Raw genomic sequence first — 22,973 nt, 5'->3', positions numbered from 1 at the left:
TGGTTAACTCCCACTGAATTACACATTTTACTCAAGATCAAATGGTTTGTTATGAACACAACAAAGTTTCTATTTACAAAGGATTAAAAAATGAAAAGTCCTCAGATTAGAACAGATGAGACAAAGCTTTATTCAGTACCTGGCAATGCTATGGGAAGAACACAGCTGGATAGTTTCTTGTTTTACATTATGGAATTATTTCCAGATCAGTATCTTCATATTTTCAGCCCTGCTTTTTTGTTGTTGGTTTTTTTTGTTTTTATAAAAAGATAGTTAATAATTTTTAAAGTTAGTTATATTTCAGAACGAAGCCACAACACTATTTTTGTGGGACAAGAAAGCGACAAGGCTTGCAGGAAAAAACCTATGAGGTTGATCTCATAGATGTTTTATTGTAGAATTGAAGCGTAGGACAAGTTGCTTCCAGGAACATGTTTTTGTTGTTACATTTTACAACAATCTCATCTGCTGGCTAGCAAAATGCAGGTGTCTTTAGGTATTCACTGATGCTTCACAACAGTTCAAATTTAATAGACAGCAAACAATGTTGAGATAGCAATGCAGACACTGCTATTCTAGTCTAACAAGTAGACTACTTTGATGAAATATTTAAAGTCAACACTGATATCTTCAGCCAATATGGACTTAGAAAACAACCAGTTAGCATTTGAAGACAGATTTAAACATTTATGAATATCATGAATTCCTATAAAAACAAGAAATTATTTTAAAATATCTATTCAAGTATTCAGTATTTTTAAGGATTTTGCTCTTTTTTTAATGCCACAAGGTCAGCGCAAAGGGCAGTGATCATTATAGCTCCTTTGCATTGCTGTTGCCAGGACAGGATTGATATCACTTCCTTCCAGAGCATCTTGGCTTGAGAAAACATGAAGAGAAGACCTGGTCCCAATGACATCACCTACGTCAAGATTTTATAGCTGTGAGGTGAATGAAAGCCTTTCCTGCATACACTTGTACTGTATGTTGATGTCACAAGACACTCGAGCAATAATGAAGTGATTCATGCTGCAACCTCTGCTTGATTCACCCTGCAGAGACTCAGGAAAATGCTGAGTCTCGTCATACTTACAGAATTTGGTGTGGCTTAGCTGATAACCCTGGGGGCAAGGCATACACAAATTTAAAATTAAGTTTAAAAAAAAAAATCCATCTTATCTCAAGAAACACTTCTCCTTTTTTGTCGTTTTTGGGGGTTTTGTGGGTTGTTTTGTTGTTGTTGGGGGTTTTTTTGTTTTCAGGAAACCTTTGAAAAAAGCCCAAGTTCTGAAAGAAATTTTGATTAAGTAGACCAAAATTTGACAAAATCTTAGTTATGTTCCCTTTCTTCCTCTTGTAAGTAACTCTGTAAGAAACTGATTTCTTACCACGATAACGTTTCCCTAGAGCACAACGGAGATTAACCCATCTCTTCATAAAGTAGGCAGTAATGTGCAAACTGTTGGCTGCAACATAAAACAAAGGGATAATATTAAGTATAAGGGTTTCTTGGGCATTCTGGTCTCAGTGTTGCACATCTGCTAAGACAGGATTGAGAGAAAGGAGCAGCAGCTCAACACTACAAAGGAAAACGTAACTTTAATGGAATATTTTCCAAAAGAAACTGCTGAATTCTCATACTGAGGTCTCAAGAAATTAAAGTCTGAAACGGGACAAAAATCTACACAAATTAATAACCACTAAGTTCTGGAATCCAACCACAGAAATTAAATTAATTGATCAGAGGTGTCGTTTGCTTAATACTGTGGTGTCGTGGTCACTAGGGCTACTCACAGGGTTTTCATACATATTCTACAAGAACACTACAGATGTCCATTATCTTAACTATCTTCTAGAGGAAGGTGACAGACCTGGTAGGAAAATAAAAGATAACTACAAAGAAAACCAACCATGAGAGGGCTTAATTATCTACAATTCCATTGAATGAAGTGAGAAATGCCGACATTTGAACTCCTCAGTATGTTCAACAGCCAGAGCTGGCCTGGCTGACTAAGCAGGTACCTGCAACCTCCAGAGGCTTTTTCAGTTTCTATTTCCAAGAATGACAGAAATCCTTGTGCACCAGGGGCGTAAGAAAAGGGCAGAAAGGATTATATTATGACTGAGAGAGTATTAGACCAAGGAAATCAGCTTTTACTTTTGTTCTACTTAAATTCCCAAATGACCCTGGTAAATCAGTTAGCACTTCATTCATGAAGGTATTTAGCAACTGACTCCCACAGAAAGTGTAAAAAAACCTGACATCTGTGACTCATCCTCCCCAATCTCCCTGTGCACCTCACTGAAATGAAAGTGTGTAAGAAGGTTGGGTGTTATTTCCCCTAACTTGAATGGGGTTTGCAAGACTTAAATTATTGATGCTTTTAAGACAGTCAGCTACCCTAGGTGCAGTTAGCACAGATAAGTTAGAATATTAAGTGCTCCTGTTGTTTTTATAATCTAACCATTTAAAAAGAAGGAAAGTTTGCTTGTTGCAGTCTCAACCCCTACTGAGCAAGTGTCAAGGCATGCCTTATTTTCAAGTATAAATGCACATCCTCTCCTGTGGGGTCCACCACTTTCCTATTTCTACAAGATCTTCTGGAGCTCACCATCGAGTGCTGTTGAGCCTCAGCTCTCATTAAGAACTACAGTTATCAATCATAACCAATCCCTTTGAAATTTATCAGCCATCTTTTTTCCTTCCCCTCAGGAAGATACTCAAAATTTGACTTCCTTTTAGAGATCGAGTCAAGATGTGACAAGTTGAACCATCCCTTAAAAATGATGAGCGCTAGAGAAAAATTTGGATGTAATCCACCAGCTTTATTAACTGTTTACTTAAAAGAACAATTAAGGAAAATTACTTTTAGCTATTTCCAGTTTGGCATCTACAATTCTTTATCACTGCTAGTAGGCTTAGTCCAATCAAAGAATTTGCCCTGTATATAAATAAGTTATTAGTGTGATAACAACATCCTCCACTGTGACCTTGGAAAGCTGAGAAAGTAGCATTCCTAAAAGCACAACTTGGAAAACAAAACTTCAGACAGTAAATATTGGAAGTTTTTCTTTCTACCTTCATCTGTTGGTGATATTCCACATGTTTTGGGGTTTTTTTGAAAGGAATCTAAAATGAAAATGCGCGAATCTTTGTGTTTCACAGGAAAAGCAGGATACTTCGTTCCTGAAATTCTTTTATAAATCAGTGGCATCCATATCTGTTTGTTTTTCTTGCTATCCTGGTATTCTCTGAGAGCTTAAGTGTTTAATTGCATGTGATTGACTGAACAAAGTTTCAAATTCTCCTTAGAAACCCTTGATTCAGCCAGCTACTGTTCTGTGGAAGAGAACACCTACCTCAGATCTGACAAAAGAAATAATTATGTAAGAGATCAAGACACCTCTACAAACTATTTTTGCAGCACCAGCTTCAGTCTGAAAGTCTTATAAAGCCTTCACAGAGAATTGCACCTGAGCTAATAAGCTTAGCCCAGAGGGACTAACGCCAGAAAATCATTTTCGTTTCCATTATTATTTACTACTTTGCTGAAAAGGCCTTAACAGATATTTGCTGTTACTTGTTGCTAACCCTCTAATATGAGAAAATATTAAGATGCACTGCATTTAAGATACCTGCATTTTGAAAGTGTCACACAGCTACACTCATCAAATGCTTTGAAACCCTCTTGTACAGGACATATGATCTACTCTGTAGTCAGTTTTAAAGTTGTCAAAGTTACTGTAGAACTATAAAAAATGGTGATATCCTCTTTCAGCTTCCTTCTGGGGAAATATATTTTCCAATTAACTATTCCGCTTCATGAAAAAAAGAAACTTAAAAATAAGACCCACAAGAAAACCTTCTTATCCAAGAACCCCATGCGACTTGCAGCTTTTTAAACTTTCTACACAGTTACTCAGCATGAGTTTAAATTTGTTCATGATCTCATGGAAGAACAGATCAACTGATATGTACCAAATGCTCCATCCCTAACTCCTTCTGAGCACAACACAGAGGTACCACAGAGAACCTCAAGGTACAGACAATTTTGCTTCCAGTAATGTAGAAAATTCACACATCCTGGGCTCAGCAAACCCAGTTGATCCCATCTTCAATTTCCTCTTCACCATGCAATACAGACAAAGCTCCATTTGTGGATTACCAGTACACAGGCAGAAATAAAATTGTGTTTAGTGACTTGAAGTTTTGTTTTTCTTGTTTCAAAACTGGGCACTTAAATCATCAGATTCAGGGTCCAAAAACAAACAAGAAAAACAAAACCAAACAAACAAACCAACCCCAAGGAAATAAACAGACCCTGGAACCCAAAAGGAGACTGCATAAAAGTGGTTCTAGAAAAGCCACAGCTCAGTTTCAGCTGAAATAGGCACCAGTGAGCACTGCCTTTTAAGGGAACAGTAATTTGCCCTGCTTGTTGTATTTCAGGGTCCCACGACACTGAGAGGAAGTATCAGACACCAACTCTCCTGTAAGACTATCCAGCAACACTTGTTTTCCAAAGGAGACACAGCCAAGCTGACTTGAGCTTCCAGAAGGCTGCCAAGAGGCGGCTGTGGTGCAGCGTGGAGCAGTGGGAAGCCATCTCCCACGGCTATTATGGACCATTGAGCTGGGAGCCTGGGAAAATGCCTCTGAGCTGCTGAGTTATCTGGAGCAGCCTGGCAGGTGTTCACTCCCCAGCACGATCTGGCACCTGCCCGGCTCCCTACTTCACTCCAGACTTGTCCAAAGCCACAGCACAAGCCTAAGGCTGACTGCCCCAAAAACATTTCCATATCTGACAGGCACCTATTTCTCATCACACAGTATTTTTATATCATACCATTTTCCCTCCCAGCTTAGACACTTCACGTTTCTGAAAGGTTATTGTGGATTAGAACTGACTCTACTTTTGAAAAGTAACAACAAAGTAAATCATTGCAACACACATTAAAAATATAAGAGGATAAATTCCTAATGTTACAATGTGGAAGTAAATACACAGGTGCATTGAACTTTCTGAAACACTAAACTGTACATTAAAATAAAAAAAATCTACACTTAGCTCATGCTAGATTAATTTTTCCACACAGATTAGGCTATACCAATAATGATGTTTACAGTACATAGAGCTTTTCATCTTCAAAGTGCTCCACAGACTTATTATTACACTGCATTTTAGCACTCATATTTCTCCACTTAAAATTATTCACCATGGAATCAAAAGTCCTGATCATTTGTAAACAACACAAAAAAAAAGGAACATTTTATTCTGAACCTACCGTTAATTGTGCAGTTTTCCTTCCCAAAACAAATACCATGTGCTGCAGAGTAGGCTGCCATTTCTAATTTAGAAGAGATTCAAATAAAATATTGGCATTTAAGTTTAAAGCCAAGTCTAAGATAGGGACAGCAGATGCAAGACATCATATACAAAAAGCTGCTGAAAATTCCAAAGCCTTTTCTGGAATCCACTCGATATTTTTTAAACAAGACGCATCTTCAGTTCAAAGTTTTATACAGCAAAGAGTGGGCTTCAAAACAACTGCAACAGGTCAGATGGCATCCATTCTTTCCATACAGTCTGCCTTCAGCTCAAAGAAAGTGATTACTGTAAGCAAGTACACAGGAAAATGCGTACTGAAAAACGTAGCATCAAGCCCATAAGCTTTTTAAAAAGAAGTTTAATAGCTAAGGAAAAGCATTCAGGCCATTAAATCAATACACTTGAAGAATGGACAAAAAATACTTGGGTGCAATATTGAGTGAGTATTGCTGCAGGGTCTGTCCTTGCCAACTCTTATACCTGCAAATAAATTCAGGGATGGAATTTGCCTGTGTCTTTTTCCAGGGTGCCTCACAGCAGCTGAAACCAAGTACAGACAAAACCAGATTGCTGATTTTTTTCACCTTACTCTTTCAGTAGTTTTTTAGCATTACTGCTTCTGTTCTAGCTGCTAAATCTTCTGAACACAGGCCAGTTGCCAACACAAATAGGTAAGAAATCCTTCCCACCAAGGACCTGGGGACAAGATTTAGCTGCCATCTGGGAACAGGGTCTCTGACTGGAAGAAAGAAATTAACCTTTCAAAGAGTGTGATCAAGAGAAGAAGGGATGGGCCTAGACAAACCCTTCCTGCTACCAGAACCTGGACAGCTGGACACAGCACACTGTCTAAACCATTCAGAATATGAACCACAAAGTGCAAAACTGGACTGAGCCATTTTGTGAAATCCTAGAGTAGGTTTGTAGGGCTCTCCTCTAGCAGGAGAGGTGGAGAATTCACTGCAAAATCAGAACTATCCTGCAAAACCAGGTCCAAGATAAGGCATTTCTTAGCCTTGCTGTTAGTTCTGTTCTGGAGGAAAGAATGAAGAAAAGCACATCTGAGACCATCTGGCTGCAAGATGATTAATGCCCCTGATGGAGGTCCTGGGAACACAGCAGCTCTGAAGGAAAAAGACCATCTTCTCCTCACTAATACTTAAGAACGGAGAGGAAGGCTGATCCATTCCTGGAAAATCCATATCCATCCATAATGTATGAGCAGTAACATCCAGCAGCACCTGCCAATGCATTCAAGCAGGTAAATGTAGAGCAACATATTTGATGGTCCGTGCACCTTTACCACAGACAACTGTTTTCTAACAGGAGACAAGATTTGATTTCACCCTTTTGTTGGTCTCAGACTCAATAACCACATTATTAATTGCATGTGACGAGCACGAACTGAAAGCTATTTACGAACGCTCCCTGTTTTGAACATCTAAACCATATTCCAGAGAAAGCCACATGCCTGGACTTCTTTAACCACTGGAATGAGCACAACAACCAAGAGAAAGGCTGAAAAAGGCATCTGTTGCTACCAGCCAAAAGGCAGAGAGAGCTGGAAAACAAACCCTGTGGTAAACACTGTCTGACAAGTCAGCAGCCCAGGAGAAGCCGAAGGATTTTCGAAGTGTCTGTACTGCGATGGAGTTCAGTTAAACTGGCCAGTGCCACTTTTGCACATCAGGCTGAGTACATCCCACAAACTGGACAAACACAGCTCTACCCAAATGGACCAATCACTCATAGCACTGAACTCCTCACAGCGATAAAAGAAAGGTAGATTCTGGCTCAGATGAGACAGACACTCTGATGGACTCAAGTTTGACTCACAGGGCACTAGGGAATGCCTAACACAGCACATGCCACTTTTACAAAATATGTCCTTTCAGCCTGTCTCTGTGGTTTTTCCGTGAAGAAATCCATGAGCTGCAGGAAATCTTTGATGCCATGAAGTACTTGAAATGGAGGATTTTGTATTTTAAGTGTGATGAATCTCTACAAAGCTAAGTTTTTTCAAGCACAAAAATTCAACCAACACGTGGAAATTAACCTCTTGGAATTCATCAGCCTAGACTGGTTCCCCTTACTGTTAATTAGAACAACAAAATCACTGGTGTAAATACTATGATGCTGAAAGATTTTCAAATAAAGTCAATCAAACCTTTCACAGGTCTCCAGGCCCCATTTTTTTTTTCCCTGGCAATAGGAAATAACTTCTGCAAAACTTTTACCCCCAAGAGGAAAGGGTTTTAACCCTAAAGCTCCCACAGCTGCCAAGACTTTCATCTTCGACCATTAACAAGGTCTCTAGGCAAGGGTCACTAAAAATGTCAGGAATATATTGTATAACAGGGCTACAAAAGCTCTGGGTTTGGTGAAAAAGCCCAACACTGCCACTGGAAATGTGATGGGAGAGAGGGAGATAACAACCAGGAGCAGGTATATTCAGCAGAACTTAAAAAAAGTGGCGTGAACATGAAACGGTTTCTTCAAAGGTGATCTTGATATATAGCACAAAATATTCTTATATTTAAATTTTTTTTTTTTTTTTTTTTTTTTGAGGAATCCTGTTAGGATATCCCAGTGGAGCTAGGAGGTAGATGGTGATGGCCATGACTCCTCTTCTATGCTAACATCTAGAGGACACTTCAAAAGAACTTGAGTTCTAAGAGGCATGTGTGGACTTGAACCTGCAGTTTCATCCTGTTGTCTGAATAAAGCAAGTTGTGCCAGAGGTTCACAGGTTTTGTCTTTTCACACAACAGACTCTTGTTAGATTTGTAAAAGCTCAGAACAGAAGGAAATTCTGGGGCATAGAAAATAGGTGGAAAGTACCACAATAGAGCCTTCTGTATCTTCTCTTTTTAAATGCTGGCAAGCAGACCATAATTAAGTCAGCTGCTGAAAGGCTCTATTTCCAAATAAGTCTCAATCTCCTTCTGCTCTCATAAGCTCTGATGCAAAGAGGATACCACCAAAAGAGACCAAGAACAACTATGATTGTGATCATCTGCTCACTGCCACCAGCTCAGCTCTGGTTCTGGTGCAAAGAGCTGGAGACTGACTGCAAACCGGTTTGTATAAAACCACTCGTCTTAGCTCACTCAAGAATACTGTGTTGTAAGGGACCACCTTGAATGGCACAGCTCAGCATCCTCCATGTCCAACATCAGCTTAACAGATGCCAAGTGCAAAAAAAAAGTAAACAGGACATCCTCTTCCTCAAAACTAAATATCAAAGGTAAGGTCCTTTATGCAAAAGACCAAACTCCACAACCCTGTCTTGTGCCATGGCAAGTAAACAGCAGACAAAAGACAGGCAGTACCCATATTCTATGGACAAACTTCTGGTTGCCCACACGCGTACACATAAAAAAAAACCCCACCAAACAAAACATCTTAATTAAAGGAATTAAGAAAAAAATGCCTAGTAAACAAATACAAAACTGCCATCTTCTATTCCTTCTAAAGCAAGTTTTGACATTTAAACTTGGATTTGTACAGTGACTATTGAATGTTTCTCCCTGAATATGTGTAATTTGCTGTGCATTACAACATCTCTGATCTGTCTGAAGTTGATGGAATACATCAAGTTCAAAGTCCACAACACAGTCAAGATTACACTGAACTTTTTTTCTCCTGTTTTTAAGTAAAAGTCTTTATTATTTGCTACACTACTCAATTTTTATTTAATTATCTCTTTTTTTACAAATTAAGGCACGGGCCCTGCAAAGCTTTGCTGCGTTGCCTTTGTTTGTGGTCTGCCGCTGTGCCTTTGTAGTCCACAGAAATACTTAGTGTGCAACAACCACAACATACCTGGTACTTCAGTGGTGAATCAAACACCCAGAACTGCTCCCACTGAACTACTTACACGGGGAAAAGAGGCACAGTTTTTTTCAGGAATTGGCCCTCCATTTCTACCTGGACAGATTCCTATAATGGCTAATAAAAATTTTCCAAATATGAATAAACCCACAAAAATGTTTGCAATTTTAAAAGCTGTAATTTCTACCTTGGTCATATGATAATGAAACTTAAGAACAAAAGAACAAAGGAGAGTATTATTGTATAATACGGCAGCATGGAAAGTTTAAAAGAAATTCCTATTCATATTTAACAGTGAAATTATACCCCCAATTACTTCCAGTTAAAATGAAAATAGAAAGGACTTCAGTGCTCAACACATAGATGCAATGATTTTTTTTTTTCCTTAAAATATCATGATGATTTTTCTTTTGCTGGTGATTGTTTGCAGACTTTTACTGAGACTTTATTGAGACTTTTAGGGAAGGCAAGGGTTAAAGATGTATAAAAGAGATTTTCTCACAGTTTAAAGAGAGCAAAACAACACATTTAGGAAGCCAGACAGCTAAAAGGTCAAAACATTACACTTCCAGGTCAAACTTCTGGTTGCAATTAAGTGAATTCCTCTGAACATTTCTAGGGAAATCACATTTCTTTCAGGTATTATTTCAAATCCCTATTCTTTCTTGCTTACATTCTAACCAAAACAATATTGCTCTCTTTAGATACACTTAATAAAGAACATTTTTAAAAGGAACCCAACAGTTAATTTCAAAATAAGAATCAATCCTTGGGGTTTTTTCCACCTCATTTAATGCACAGTTGAACTAAACACAAAAGACACTGTAAACCTAGTTAATTTTTAGGATCAAAACATTTCAACCAAAACAGTGAGCACTCAAAAAAACCCCAAACCTATCTGCCACCTCTTCCAGCTGTGCCTAGTGCTAAAACAGGTCCATGGGCTGTACACTGAGAATCCATCCTCTGTATTCCTGATTTCAAGGGACTAGAGAAGCTGTAAAGCCTATGGCGAGCACACATGAAAGAGCACCTTCAAGAGGAAAATACGTTGCAAAGAAGAGTAAGGCAGTCAAGTAAGAAATAGTGCTTAGGAACAGATTTTCAAATTCACCTCATGTGCCCTCCAAAAATGCTGAATTCCCACTCAGAACAAGCATGCCAAGGGCTCTTTCCAAAGGTATGTTCCCTAGCCTAGATGAGAGTCACTTTGATATTCTCAGGTGAGTATCAAATCAGAAATTAAAGGCGGGGTTCATCTTGCCTAACTTGAAACACCTGCATCAAACTAGTACCCTAAACTTCATTTTTAACTGATGGAGATAAATTACCTATCAAGTTCCAGCCAACTTTGAGAGACTGAGACACATAACTCCACTTTGTAAAGACACATGATTAATGGATGCTGATTTTTTTGCCTAACTATAGAATGAAAACACCAAAGATAAAGTTCAAATTTGCATAAATTAATAAATATATGTGTCTTTGCATAAACTGAAATACTAACAGCAAAATCACTGCAGAAATACTTGGATGATGAAGGAAGACCTTTATAGTTCACACAGATGTGTAAGAGTAGCTGTTTGTGCATACAAACACTATTTTTTTTGCACACACACAACTAGGGGTCCTTTTCATACTATTTTTTCTTCTCATAAAATGAAGAAAATCATATGGAAACAAGAGACAAAAAATGGAAACGATGAAAGCAAAAGAAAGCAATACAATGCATTAAGGCAGAGATTATTTTAAGGCTAGAGGTCAAGACTGTTTTCAAAACCAACAGCAAATTCTTCCTTTTCACAAAAATACACCAAATTAAACAACTCTCCTGTTGTTTTAAATAAATTATATTTCTTTTCAATCCAATACTATCTACATAAAACACTTTATTAAGGAATCTTTAAAATAAGTACAACATTTCATTTCTCACCCAAGACCATAAATAATTTCACGGGGAGCTGCCACCAGGGAAGAAGTAAAATAGGAAGATCACATTCAACCCACCTGGTGCTGCAGCTGCAAATATCCCGTGTAAGACAGAGACAACCATTGCTGAAGCCTCTGCCAGTATCAGTGCCACGACAGAAGATCCTTCCAAAGGTAGATGCTTCAGTCCCAGACAGTGCAGAACTTCCTCTGCCAGTCTCTAACTCCCACTGACTCTGACTGAATGAAGTCTTGTTTTACAGAGGAGCACGGTGGTAAGAAAGGCCACACAGGGGAACACCAAAGGTCCCTAAAGCCAAACACCTTGGCTGTAAAATGCCTACAAGGAGACACTAAATACAAGAGCCAAGTGCACATGGTTATTCCCCTGGTAACTGCCAGGCTCCAAGCCCTCTCAACTCAGGCCTTTAGTGCACCAAAGGAGATTCTGTCCCCTTGCTGGAATACTCTCTCTTGCTGCTGTGGATGCAGCACAAGCCTTTATCATGCCCATTATCCTTTGGCAAAGAGTTCCACAGTTCCCCTAACTACCACAGCATTTCCAATGCCTTCATTTGATACACCCTTGCTCTCAAACTGGAAAAGAATGAGACAAGAAATGATTTCATAGATCTTGGTTGTATTCCCCCTAATTTATATACTTCCCAGGCTGAAGAGTCCAGGAACACTCAACTGTTCCCTGTATTGCATTTCCTCATCTTAGATCATCTCTGTTGCCCTTCTTGGCATTTTTCCCAATTCTATTGTATTACAATCTAAGGTAAGATAGAAAAAAAAAAAAATCACAGAAAAAGAAAACACCCAAAGAGTGTGTAAGTATGGACATTTCTTTTGTTCTTGTCAAGTATCAGTTACCCTGAGAAAAGAACAAAACCAAACAACAACAACAAAAAGTTCAGATATATAACCTCGATCTTCTAGAAGAAAAATGCTTTGGTGAAAAAAAAAAATGCCCTTATTCCCCCATTATCTGGCTGTAAAAATGGGGTGGGGGGGAAGTAACCTAAAGCAAATACAGGAAATATTAAGTACGTGATACTAATCAAAACATTTTTCATAAGTTATTGCATAAGTTACTGCATACTTCAGGGAGCTCTGTTGTCACAGACAGATGAATGTAAGTTTAAAGTTCACACAGATTTGCAGGACTTGGCCACAAATCATAAATGAGCCCATTGTAGAGAAGCTGCAATGTAATTCTTTGGAGAGACAGATATTACAATGTGCAACTGCAACTATCAAAGTTCATTTGAAAGACTCCTTCTCAGTCCCCTATGGCAGCTTATTCTCCCCTGTAGCTGCATCCATCAAAGTGTTGTAGAGTTGCTGTTTGAGCAAGGCAAGTGAAAAGATTCTAGTTCAAACCAAACCAACAGTTTCACAGCAGAGGAGTGTGACTTAACAGCTGGGAGGGTGGGAATAAATCAGTTTTGCTGTTACAGGATTATAATGTGGGACATACCCTACAAGCATTTCACACAATTCATGTCCTACAGCAATAGTGAACACTCCTAAAGCAAACTGGGGCAGTCTGAAAAGGGTGTTTCCCTTAAAAACATCATAATGTTCAAATTAAAATGCAATGCCAAAAGAGTTTGGAATATTTACCATCATGATTTATTGTATATTTTTTGTGTGCTTGCAGGAGCCAAAAAAATCGTTTCATAAGCAAGAGAAAAGTATTTTCTTATGAAATTGCATCTTATGCATTTTTCTTTACACTAAATGAGACATGAACTTTGACTCCAGATCTTTGTAAGGCTGAACTACTCATAACAGCTCTTGTATCTCTTCCAGTTTCTCATTTTAGTAAGCTTCTCAGAAGTTAATGTCAGAGAATTTCAAGTCTGAGACTTCTACCTGTTAATAAACTACAGTCACATTTGCAAAAACACCTGGATGAACAGATGAACACAGAAAACATGACCACAGTAAGCCCCATTTCATTAGAGAAGAAAGTTAAAAATATGTAAAAAAATATACAGAATCCCAGGGAAAGCAGATAAAATCAAGCTAGGAGCTCACTGTGCCATGTGACAGCATGATCTCTAATTATTTTCACTGTAGAAGAGACTGTACAATAAAAAGATCTGAAATCAGAGCAAAAATGTCCCACCCTCAAGCCAAGAAAAACAGCAAGGATGCTAGGGAAGGAATGAGAATAGATCTGAAAATTACTTGTAGGAAAAACATAGTTAACTTTCTCCTCCCTCAAGAGGGGGAAGAAGGTCAGTTTACAATATACCCTCTTCCTTCCTTCCATTTCTAACACTGACATTTCTATCAGCCATATTTTTTTTTCACTTCTCCTTATTGTTTCCTCTGTGCCCATGTAAACCTTACCTTCTTCCTTATTGTTTTCAGTTCATCCTTTGTCATTTCTCCTGTATTTAATATCTCTACTCAGTCCTCTGTAGTCTCCTCTTAATTCTCACTGCTCTTGATCAAAACCAGCCACTTTCTGTGGAACATGAAACTTCAAATAATGCAGTCACAAGCCATACCTGGCCAATATCCTTCTCGCATGATTTTGGCTATGCAGATGTGATGCAGGCAAAATTCAACCTTTGAAAATCCACCCCATTTTAAATTTCTCTTTAAAAAAATAAAATAAACCAAAGTCAAACATGTTTGGACATTAATTAAACACAGGAAACAGAGAGTTTATACCAAAGCCTATGTCCAAAGACTAAATTAAAGCTTACTTTGGCAAATTGTTCATACTGGACATTTGGGAGGGGTGTGGAAATTGTTCAGACAGAAGGAAGAATAGGAAGAACTTGCTTGTCTTGGCTACTTTTTCTCATTTTTCCATTCTTTCCTTCTTTCTTTCTTCTCCTGTGTCTAACACCCACAGATTTCCTAATGAGCTGGTATGCGACCCACCACACACTGTAGAGTGGGTGGAACTCAAATGCAAAAGAAAAAAAGAAACGTAAATTAACGAGTAACTTGCATGGATATTTACATTAAGTGCCACAAAAATGAAAGGTAGTGTCAAATAATATTAATATTAAACAGAATATAACATTAATACTAAAAAGAAGCTGTGATAGGTGAAAATTTTCTTTTCAAAATAGTTATAGTAGTAAGGAAGTAGAAGACTTAACAAGTCTTCCCTGCTCAACAGATCTTGCAGGATTAGATCTGCTCATTGAAGTAAAGTAGCTTGGCTTCTAGTTCTGAAATGAAACCTAATACAACATACCTTCACATTAAAGGTAGCCTAAAATCTTATTAATACTGGTCTAATAATTCTCTTTTCAAGAAATTTTGAATACATCCCGCAGTGTGTACAGCAAACTAGCTAAAATTGACTTGAAAAGATGCATCTTCAGACAGGGATGGAATGCTGACCTGGGACACTGGAAATAGTAAGTAGCCAGCTAGTAAGCGTGTGGAGGTTCCTTCTATAGATACACACTTCCTTACAATAGCAGGGGTTTGAATACAGATTGACTAACTTGGAGCAAAAGAAACCACTCAGAGTTTGAAGAACTCAAACTCTTCATAGCCTCCAAATGCAACAATAGCTGCAGCTGAAGCCTTTTCCCAGCAGCACCTCTGTGGAGCAAGTACCAGGCTCGTGCATTCCTTTGTGTGCTACACAACACTGCCAGCCAAGCACTGGCCTGGAATGAGGCACTTCATTGGTGTGAAAAACACAAAACCATCTCCCTGCAGCCTACAAACAGAACCTGTGATCCTAGAGAGGAAGGCAGAACACAAGAGGTAACTGGTGAAGACTCCCGGCCCTGTGGCTCACCTCAAAGGGTCAGTCCTTAGAGGCAGGGCCCGGTTGCCCCAGTGAACACCCACCTATTCTGTTATTTCCTCCCCAGGTAAGAACAGACTTGAATAGAACTTGAAGAAACTTGATTCTTGGACCTGAACAAAGCACTCCTTTCTTACAAATTACAGCCTTGAGCAAAGCAGGCTGAGAGAAGAAGAAAGAGCTGGCTTTGGAAATGAAGCTTAACATGAATGTTCGTTATCACAGCCTGTTTTCTTCCTTTAATTCTTTATTGTTAATTAATGACGGTGAGATTAACTGCAGAAAACTGATGGAACAGTCATTCTGCCTCATCCAAAGTAAATATCCTTTAATCTAAAACTGTCACTGATCTTACTGATGACCTCCTCAAATGCATATCCCTAAGATTTTAATTTTCAGGAAACAAGGGGAAGAGTCAAGCAGAAGATCAGTTCACAACCCTCGGACAGCATACCAGTATTTTTACTGAAATGTTCATGATACAAAAGAAAATAGAAGACCCTAAATTCTCACAAACACCCTCAGATCAGTGTTGCATCTGCCCACATATATAAAACCGGTTATTATGTCTGGCAGTTTTACCTTATAAAATCATCATTTTTCAAAACCTACTTTTTACTGAGGCAGGAAACTTTAAAAAAATAAATGATAAAAAACATCCCTTGATAAAAGAAAACACAGAAGAATCTCAACAAATCTTAGAAATTCTGATCCCACCATCTGTAATGTCCCTCTGCTTTCACTGAAGAAAATTCTTTTTGCTCACTCACAATCAGAAAAGTACAGGGGTCTGAAAGTTCATGTGCTTTACATTAGTAATATTTTAAAGGGATAAAATGTAGTTACTACTTGAAAGGAAAAAAAAGAGGTTGAAAATACTTTAGTGGCCTGAAGCACCCCTTGCTTATGTGGTATTGTGTTCTTGGGGGTGAGAAAAAGGCCATGTCATGCCAGAAGAACCTGGCTCCCATATATGCCTAAAATTTTGCAATAATAAGCCAACCATACAGCATGTAACCTGTGTTTTCTCATTAAAGCCACTCATTGTTATTGACAATAGTGTTTAAAGCTGCAACCATCTAATAGAATTCTATAGGAATATACCTTTTCCATAATGGAAAGCATTTCAAGAGGCAAAGAATTTGTGCACTATTAAAATTGTTACTATAACATATGTTGAATTCTAAAATTTATGAGTACAGTGATCATATATTGTAAGTATGTAATTACATGCATTGCAGAAGTCACACTTCAGCAGAGATTCCTCAATGTATTTAAGGAAATGTGACAAACCATGGCCAACACAGAGCTTTACTACTGCAGCCCTTCTTTTCTGTGACAAGTTTATGACCTGCTCCAGGCTAGTAACAAAAATCTGTAATTTTTTGCCCAAGAACTATTTAAAAATAAATTGCTGGTATGATAAAAGACCAACAGATAAGCCTATCAACTAAACCCCACCATTATGCTATTGGTGCAATGGTATCAAACAAAAACTGGCAGCCAATTAGCCCCAAAGCTGATCTAACATCAAGGTACAAGCTACAAGTGACCGTGATCTTTAGTTTCAAATGTAGATGTACTGAAATGGCACCCGTTGGTCTCAACCCTTACACAAACACAAAAAAAGAGCTCCGATGGGGTGAAGGCTCTTAATGCTGTTCTCTTCTGCACTCCCAAGGTGATGGGTGCTGCTGCCAAGCCTGCAGCAGCACTGGTGGAATGACAAATGTCATTTATCACACCACACCGACTTTTTAAGACTGAACAGATTGCCCAAAGCAGGAGAAGTAAAGATATTATTTCTGTATTATTTCTGTATTTAAAAATTCTAAACTAAATGTTTGAGTAAAAAGGAGACTTAACTAACCAGCAAGATTTCAATCAATTTTGCAGGTTATATAAGTTCTTTTTCTAAATTCTAATAATAGGCTCTTGGACTAATAGTACCAGCACTACATTCACTTTTAAGTAACAAAGAAAATTAAAATCCACTTAATTTGTTCACTAACTGAAGTAATTCCATACCCAAACATCAGCTATTTCAGGCCTTCCTGATGGCAAGTTTCTCACAGAAAAAAATGAAGAACAGTATTTTCCCCATGACTTTACTTCACACTAAGTTAAATAATTTCTTTTACCGGTAAGAAACAAAGGCCCAGATGATCCATATTCCATGGCTTTCCACTGACCACGTTGTTTATGTGCCTCCAAGTAGTGTTTGACCCTTGAAGCAACAACTTCTTCTAGCAGCTTGCAGACCTCCTGAAAGAGAAACCACCGGCCTGGTTTGATCTAAATTTACAGAAATGCCCACAGGCACACAGCAGAAATCAATACAAAATTACCCCCTCTCACATTAAAAGGAAAAACATTGAGAGCAGAAGCACATCAGTTAGGAAATGAATGGGAAAAAGGAGGGCAATCAAACCATTTTTCTGCAGAACAAGAGAGGAAAGTACATTATGAAATTCTTACTTGGCAGATGAAATACATTATATTACAATGCTAACTTTTTTATCAGAAATTAGTTTCATATGCATTCAAAGGAGGAAAATGTTAAAATGTAGGATACATGTTAAAAATGTATCACAGCATGAGTTATTTAAGCAAAATTTTAGTATAAATCCTCTCAGGAATTGTCAACACACTATTTCTCTACAAGAATCCTTATAAACCACAACAGATATTCTGCTTCAGTGTAATTTCAGGGGGGAGAGGGGGGTGGAAAGAGAGAAGACTCTGAACAAATTAGGTCACAGCGACTTAATTGCTCTAATTAATTTAGATTGTTCTGCTCCTAAACATAAATGTTCATATCTTTCATACTTTCTTCAACAAAGCACAATAAAACCACACACAACTCCAGAAGAACAAAGCCTTCAGCCAGAATTACCCAGGAAAAAAAATACTTGGAGTAAAAACAAAAAATTCATCTCTTGAATACCAGAATAAGTTTTAAGCTTAATACACACATACATATTTGAGCCCTTTCCTCAGTGTTCTCGTTTTCCATTGTTCATAACTATGTGCTCACAGAAGCAATACTTTGTGGCACACAAAAATATAACTTTACCTCTGTAATGTGTTTGGGTAACACATAAAATTATATAAGTAGTTTCTAAGCTATCTTGGCCTGAAATTTCCTTTTGATTAATGTAGAAAGTACTCAGAACAACAAATTTTTAGTGCATTGCTCTAAATAAAAGCAGGGCACATACATTAGTCAATCACAACCAGTATTTTCTCTTTACAGTAAGAAATATATTTTCCTTTCTGCTTGTAGAGTACAATTATAAATTACTGTATTTGCTTTTTCTTCTGTTTAACTCATTAAAGTGCTCCCATTACACATTCCTTCATGGGCCTGTGTTCAGGTTAGAATGAAAAGGTCTAGAAAGCAGCAGAAACATGGTTTGTCTTTGGTTCCTTCTGCAGCAATAAACATTACCATGCACTTCTTTCATTTACATGGAACATGTTTTACTTGTTAGGCTTATGGAAATATTATTTAAATGGCTTTCCACAAAGTACCCTATAGACCTCAGAGTGCAAAGATAAAACTTTGACTTTGCTATTCCAGGGGAAAAGGGATGTGGAAGAAAGGGCAGGGAAACTGGAAGGGCAGAAGGAGGACAAAAACTGCAGCATCTCACAGCAATCCCAAGAATACACTACATCCAACTGGTCACACCAATGTGTCACAGTGCTGGTGGTCATTCCAACACCCAGCTGTATTTCCTTACACCAATCCCATGCTTTGGGCACTGGTGAAGTTCCCATCCTGCCCTCCATGGCACATGCTCCAAGGAGGAGCTGGCAGCCAAAAGGCCACTGGGACAGCATCACCAGGGTCCATGAGCTCAAGCCAATGCATTTCATCCAGGGTAAGCAGGGGATCAGCAGGAGCTGCATTTGTTACAGAGGCATCCACATTTCCCACAGACAGGCAGAGAGGGCTGCACCACCACTAGTATTTTCCAGAAACCACTTGAGATGAACATGTAAAAGCCCTCATAAAAAATATGTCAAAATAATCTTTCTTTGGGACCCTTCCTCCCCTCACTTACACAAAGATTCTGCATAGGACTTTCAGGAAGTGAATTGCAAAGCTATTGGACTCACACTTCTCAGTTGTTGAAAATATGCAACCTTTGTACTTCTCTCGAAACGTGCAGTCACAGAAATGCACTGAATGCTGTCCTGTCATGCCTCTTTATTAAATCAATCATGATCTAATTTCCTGAAATTAATCTCTTTTGTTTTGGCTGTCTTACAAAATACATTTTGAAAACGTTTAAAACTCAGATAACCAGGAGCGTAAAGCTGGTTATAAATAGAAAAGGGAATGAGCATTCATTTAGTCATAAAAAAGAAATCTAAAATATTTTCCCTATTTTCTTATTTCTCTGCTTAATAAACCACAAATCAGATGAACCACAAACTGCTAAATATTCGGCTTTTGCTCCCTCAGGATATTAATTTATTGTTTCTTTTAATTTCACTTAAATGTATTACTCTGAGATGTCTGGGGACGCTGTGCAGTGACAAGTTAATGATGGCATTATTAGGGAAGCTATCTGCTGAAAATTACCGTAACGGAGACTTGCGGGAAAGTCCACAGGCATCCCAAACATGTCCTGCCTTCATTTTCAATAGGGAACTTCTCAAGTTCCCACACAGAGGAGAAAGCTCCAGCCAGGAACTCATCACAAGATCATGTGTGATTTCTCTATATTCTGATGAAAGTTACAGGCAGAATTTTGCAGCTCACTGATGCACTGATTTTCCCCAGTTTCATCAGGTTATGCACATGATACACTTAAAAATCATGGAAGTTTCTTTTCATAAGATGCAACAGTTCTACTATGGTTTATCATGCATACTTATGTTTTCTTGTACCCTCTAAATGCAATATCATTTACACTTCTCAGAATGAAAAAAGAAAATTAATAGAAAGATATTTCACCAAGAAAACGATACCTGGCACAATCTGGTTTATATCACAGAAGATAATTTACAAATGTTCATGAGAAACATATTTTTTAAATTAAAAGCTAAGTCAGAAGAATCCACATTGCATGCATGCATATATGTGCACACACACAGAGTTTAAAAATTAAAAAGCAAATTTAAAGTGGTCATTAGTGACCCAAAAAGCACATATGGTTGACTTAGGGGTCCCACAGCAACCACTGATGCTTAGGTATAACTAACAATATTCTCATAACACTGAAAAATTCTGAACAGTTCAAGGCAATCCAACATTTTCCCTGCAGCCACATGCTTTTGAAGTAGAATTGATATTTGTTGTACCTCTTTCTCATGATCTGAAAACCAGCTGGTGTCTTTACTGGAGCCTTGAGGCAAAATATGAACATCCACCAAGACAGCAAAGTTCCCACACTGGAAAAAAAAAAAAAAAAAAAGAAGAAAAAACATGTTGAACTGTAGCTGCTAGGAAGCACATGTTGAGCAGACGGGGAGATAAACAATCAGGTAAGCACATGCATCTGATTCAGAGTTACAGCAGGCAGAACACTAAATTGTGGAAGTTTATGAAGTACGCAATTACAAATTTATCATTGTTTGTGGACAAGAAACAAGAGCACCAGACCTATCTTGGATAGCTCACTGAAATATAACAAGCAGAAGTATGTGGAATTTTCTTCTGCTATTTAAATGCCACTTTTAAATCTGAGTTCAAGCAAATTTTAATGTGTGAAAAATTAGCTCTTCCTTCACCAAACTCACATCATTCTATTTTCTGAAAATTTGGTACCACATTAATTATCCAGTTGGTGTTTAAAGTTTATTCAGTACTTAAAAATTCAGCATCTTAGAAGTCTTTTCCTCTCTCCAAGCTGCCTAATGTAAAGAACAGCAAGTTTGAAGGACTTGTCAGTGGATATTTGGTATATACCACATTTGCCATTTAGTCATTACTGTACTTTGAATGGTTAAATAATAAGGCTTAACTATTACCAAAGACTACATAGAGATAGTAGGGTGATATAGGCTACATCCCAAGACACATCAGCTATTTCTGAAATTCCTTGATAGGTTTTGATTGAGGACAGTGTGACGGACAAGGATTATTTTCTTTCATTGGTACATCAATCATTACAATGAACTAACACCAGGAAGAGTGAATGGCATGAACACATCCCAGTTCCACTGGGCATTTATTCACTGCTGCCTCCTGACCTGCACAGAGATATGGGGCATTACAAGCCAATGGGTTCCCTTTTAAACCCAGCACCAAATCTCACTCAGACACCCTTTAACTAAATAACATGCAAGGTAAAAGCCAATTTAATCATTCTGGCTTGGCTGCTTGTGGCGCACTTGTGATGCAATGAAGTCACTCTGTGAGAAGACTGGACATGTGCGGTCATGGCAACTGCACATCCGGAATGTCTGACAGAATAGAAACAACATCCTGATCCCAGACAAACTTCCCATGTGCACGGACCATCCGGCGTGAGATTGGGCTCGTTTCAAGGGATGTTGCAGTGCTCACCTCCTGTCCTCACTCACTCTCTCCATATCTGCTCTTCACTGCCAAACATCTGCAAAGCCCAATCTCAGAATTCCAACTGCTAACAGAGTTAGTTCTACAAATAGTGGGATATATGGTTTTAGACTCTAGTTTTACATCACCTACAGTCTAAGGGATACATCAATATCTCAGGCTTATGGTATAGCACAAGTACAGTTGCTGAGAGTACCCTTACCTATGCCATTAGCACTAAGAGCCACAAGATTTAGCATTGATTGTATTAATCATAGCAGCGTATTTGGTAAATTAAAAACCTCTTGGTTTATAGAACACTTGGATCTGTAAATCAACTGCAAACAGAAGTTTCTAAATAATGATGCAAATATAATTAAAATGTAATTCATGGCCAGTGTTGTATTGTAGCTAGAATGCAAAAGTTTGGGAAATGAGACAGGCATTGTGAAATCATTTTGAGAAACTTCTAAGTTACTTATAGGTATCAGTCACTGAAAGAGCAGAATGCTTTGATCTATTGTATCAAAAGGCTTCTCTTTTCTCCAGAGAACCAAGAATTGCCAGATGGCTGCAACAGCAAACCTTTCCAAGCTTTAAATGGATGACAAAATATCTCACAAAAATCTCTGGTGAATCATTAGTCAGCTCCAGCAAACTTTAAATTGACTACTGAACTTCAAAGTTAGCAGACGCTGCAGATTAAAGTGAAAGCCAGTAAATTATTCATGGTTCAGCACTAATAACAACAAACAAGTAGTTGATACATCAAGAAAATTCAAATTATCAAATGCTCCATGTTAATTGGCATCATTTTCTAATGACTACAAAACTTTATATATAGATACAGATGCAAAGTATAGACCTGTTTTTCAAGGAGAGAGAATGCTTGTAATTATTTTCTTCTGAATGGCACTATTTGTCTCAGTTGCCAATCTCAAAACAACTGGGAAAAAAGAAAATAACAAACCACATTCAAAACTACATAACGGTACAGTTAGAATTATCTTTAAAATTTTACAAACACACCTAACATTTGTAGTACTTCAAAGAAAAAACAAATACATGTAAATAGTGCATAAATCCTTATAAGAGACAAGGTTTCCCCATGGAAGATTTTTATCCCTCTAAGCTTTGGAGCACTCTTCTTGTAGACAGCACACCTGAAAATATTTCAATAACCACAAGCCAACAGTTTTACCACACAACCAGAACAGCTTTGGGACAGGACACAGGGATGCACAACTGGCACAGGCAAAGAGGAAGATGAGGAGTCAGAGAACACAAGCACAAACCTTCATGAGCCTCACTACATCCTATTTTCCATAAGTCCTGGACGTGATATGAGCGACAGCTCCCACGCAGGCTCCCCTGCATTCTTGAGCTGCACAATACCTGCTAGAGCTACACCTGACTTATGCTTTATGTGCCTTCACACGGTACAGCTGTAGGGATGATATTTATACTGAGCAGCTCAATACAACTTTGGCTGCTCCAGCAGCAAAAGACAAGTACAGACTAAATGCCAATACAAATAATTGCAGGGAACAGAGGCAAGTGGAAGAAAAAC

General features: G+C 38.2%; 1 protein-coding gene across 4 annotated transcripts in view; it reads right to left on the bottom strand.

Moving 5' to 3' along the window:
• Positions 1–22,973, bottom strand: part of LOC104691528 (SLX4 interacting protein) — a 72,164-nt gene that overhangs the window by 15,974 nt on the left and 33,217 nt on the right. For 3 of the 4 annotated variants that reach the window (XM_019288006.3, XM_019288005.3, XM_010403050.4), the window contains exons 4-6: positions 20,206–20,295; positions 17,031–17,154; positions 1,389–1,466 (exon numbers count right to left, since the gene is read on the bottom strand). In XM_019288006.3, coding sequence (XP_019143551.1) covers positions 1,389–1,466; positions 17,031–17,154; positions 20,206–20,295 — 292 coding nt within the window. The remainder of the gene's footprint in view (positions 1–1,388; positions 1,467–17,030; positions 17,155–20,205; positions 20,296–22,973) is intronic. The other variant, XM_019288007.3, reaches the window with a different exon arrangement.

Source organism: Corvus cornix, chromosome 3 (assembly GCF_000738735.6).
Source record: "Corvus cornix cornix isolate S_Up_H32 chromosome 3, ASM73873v5, whole genome shotgun sequence".
Taxonomy (NCBI): domain Eukaryota; kingdom Metazoa; phylum Chordata; class Aves; order Passeriformes; family Corvidae; genus Corvus; species Corvus cornix.
This window is presented reverse-complemented; position numbering and strand designations above follow the sequence as displayed.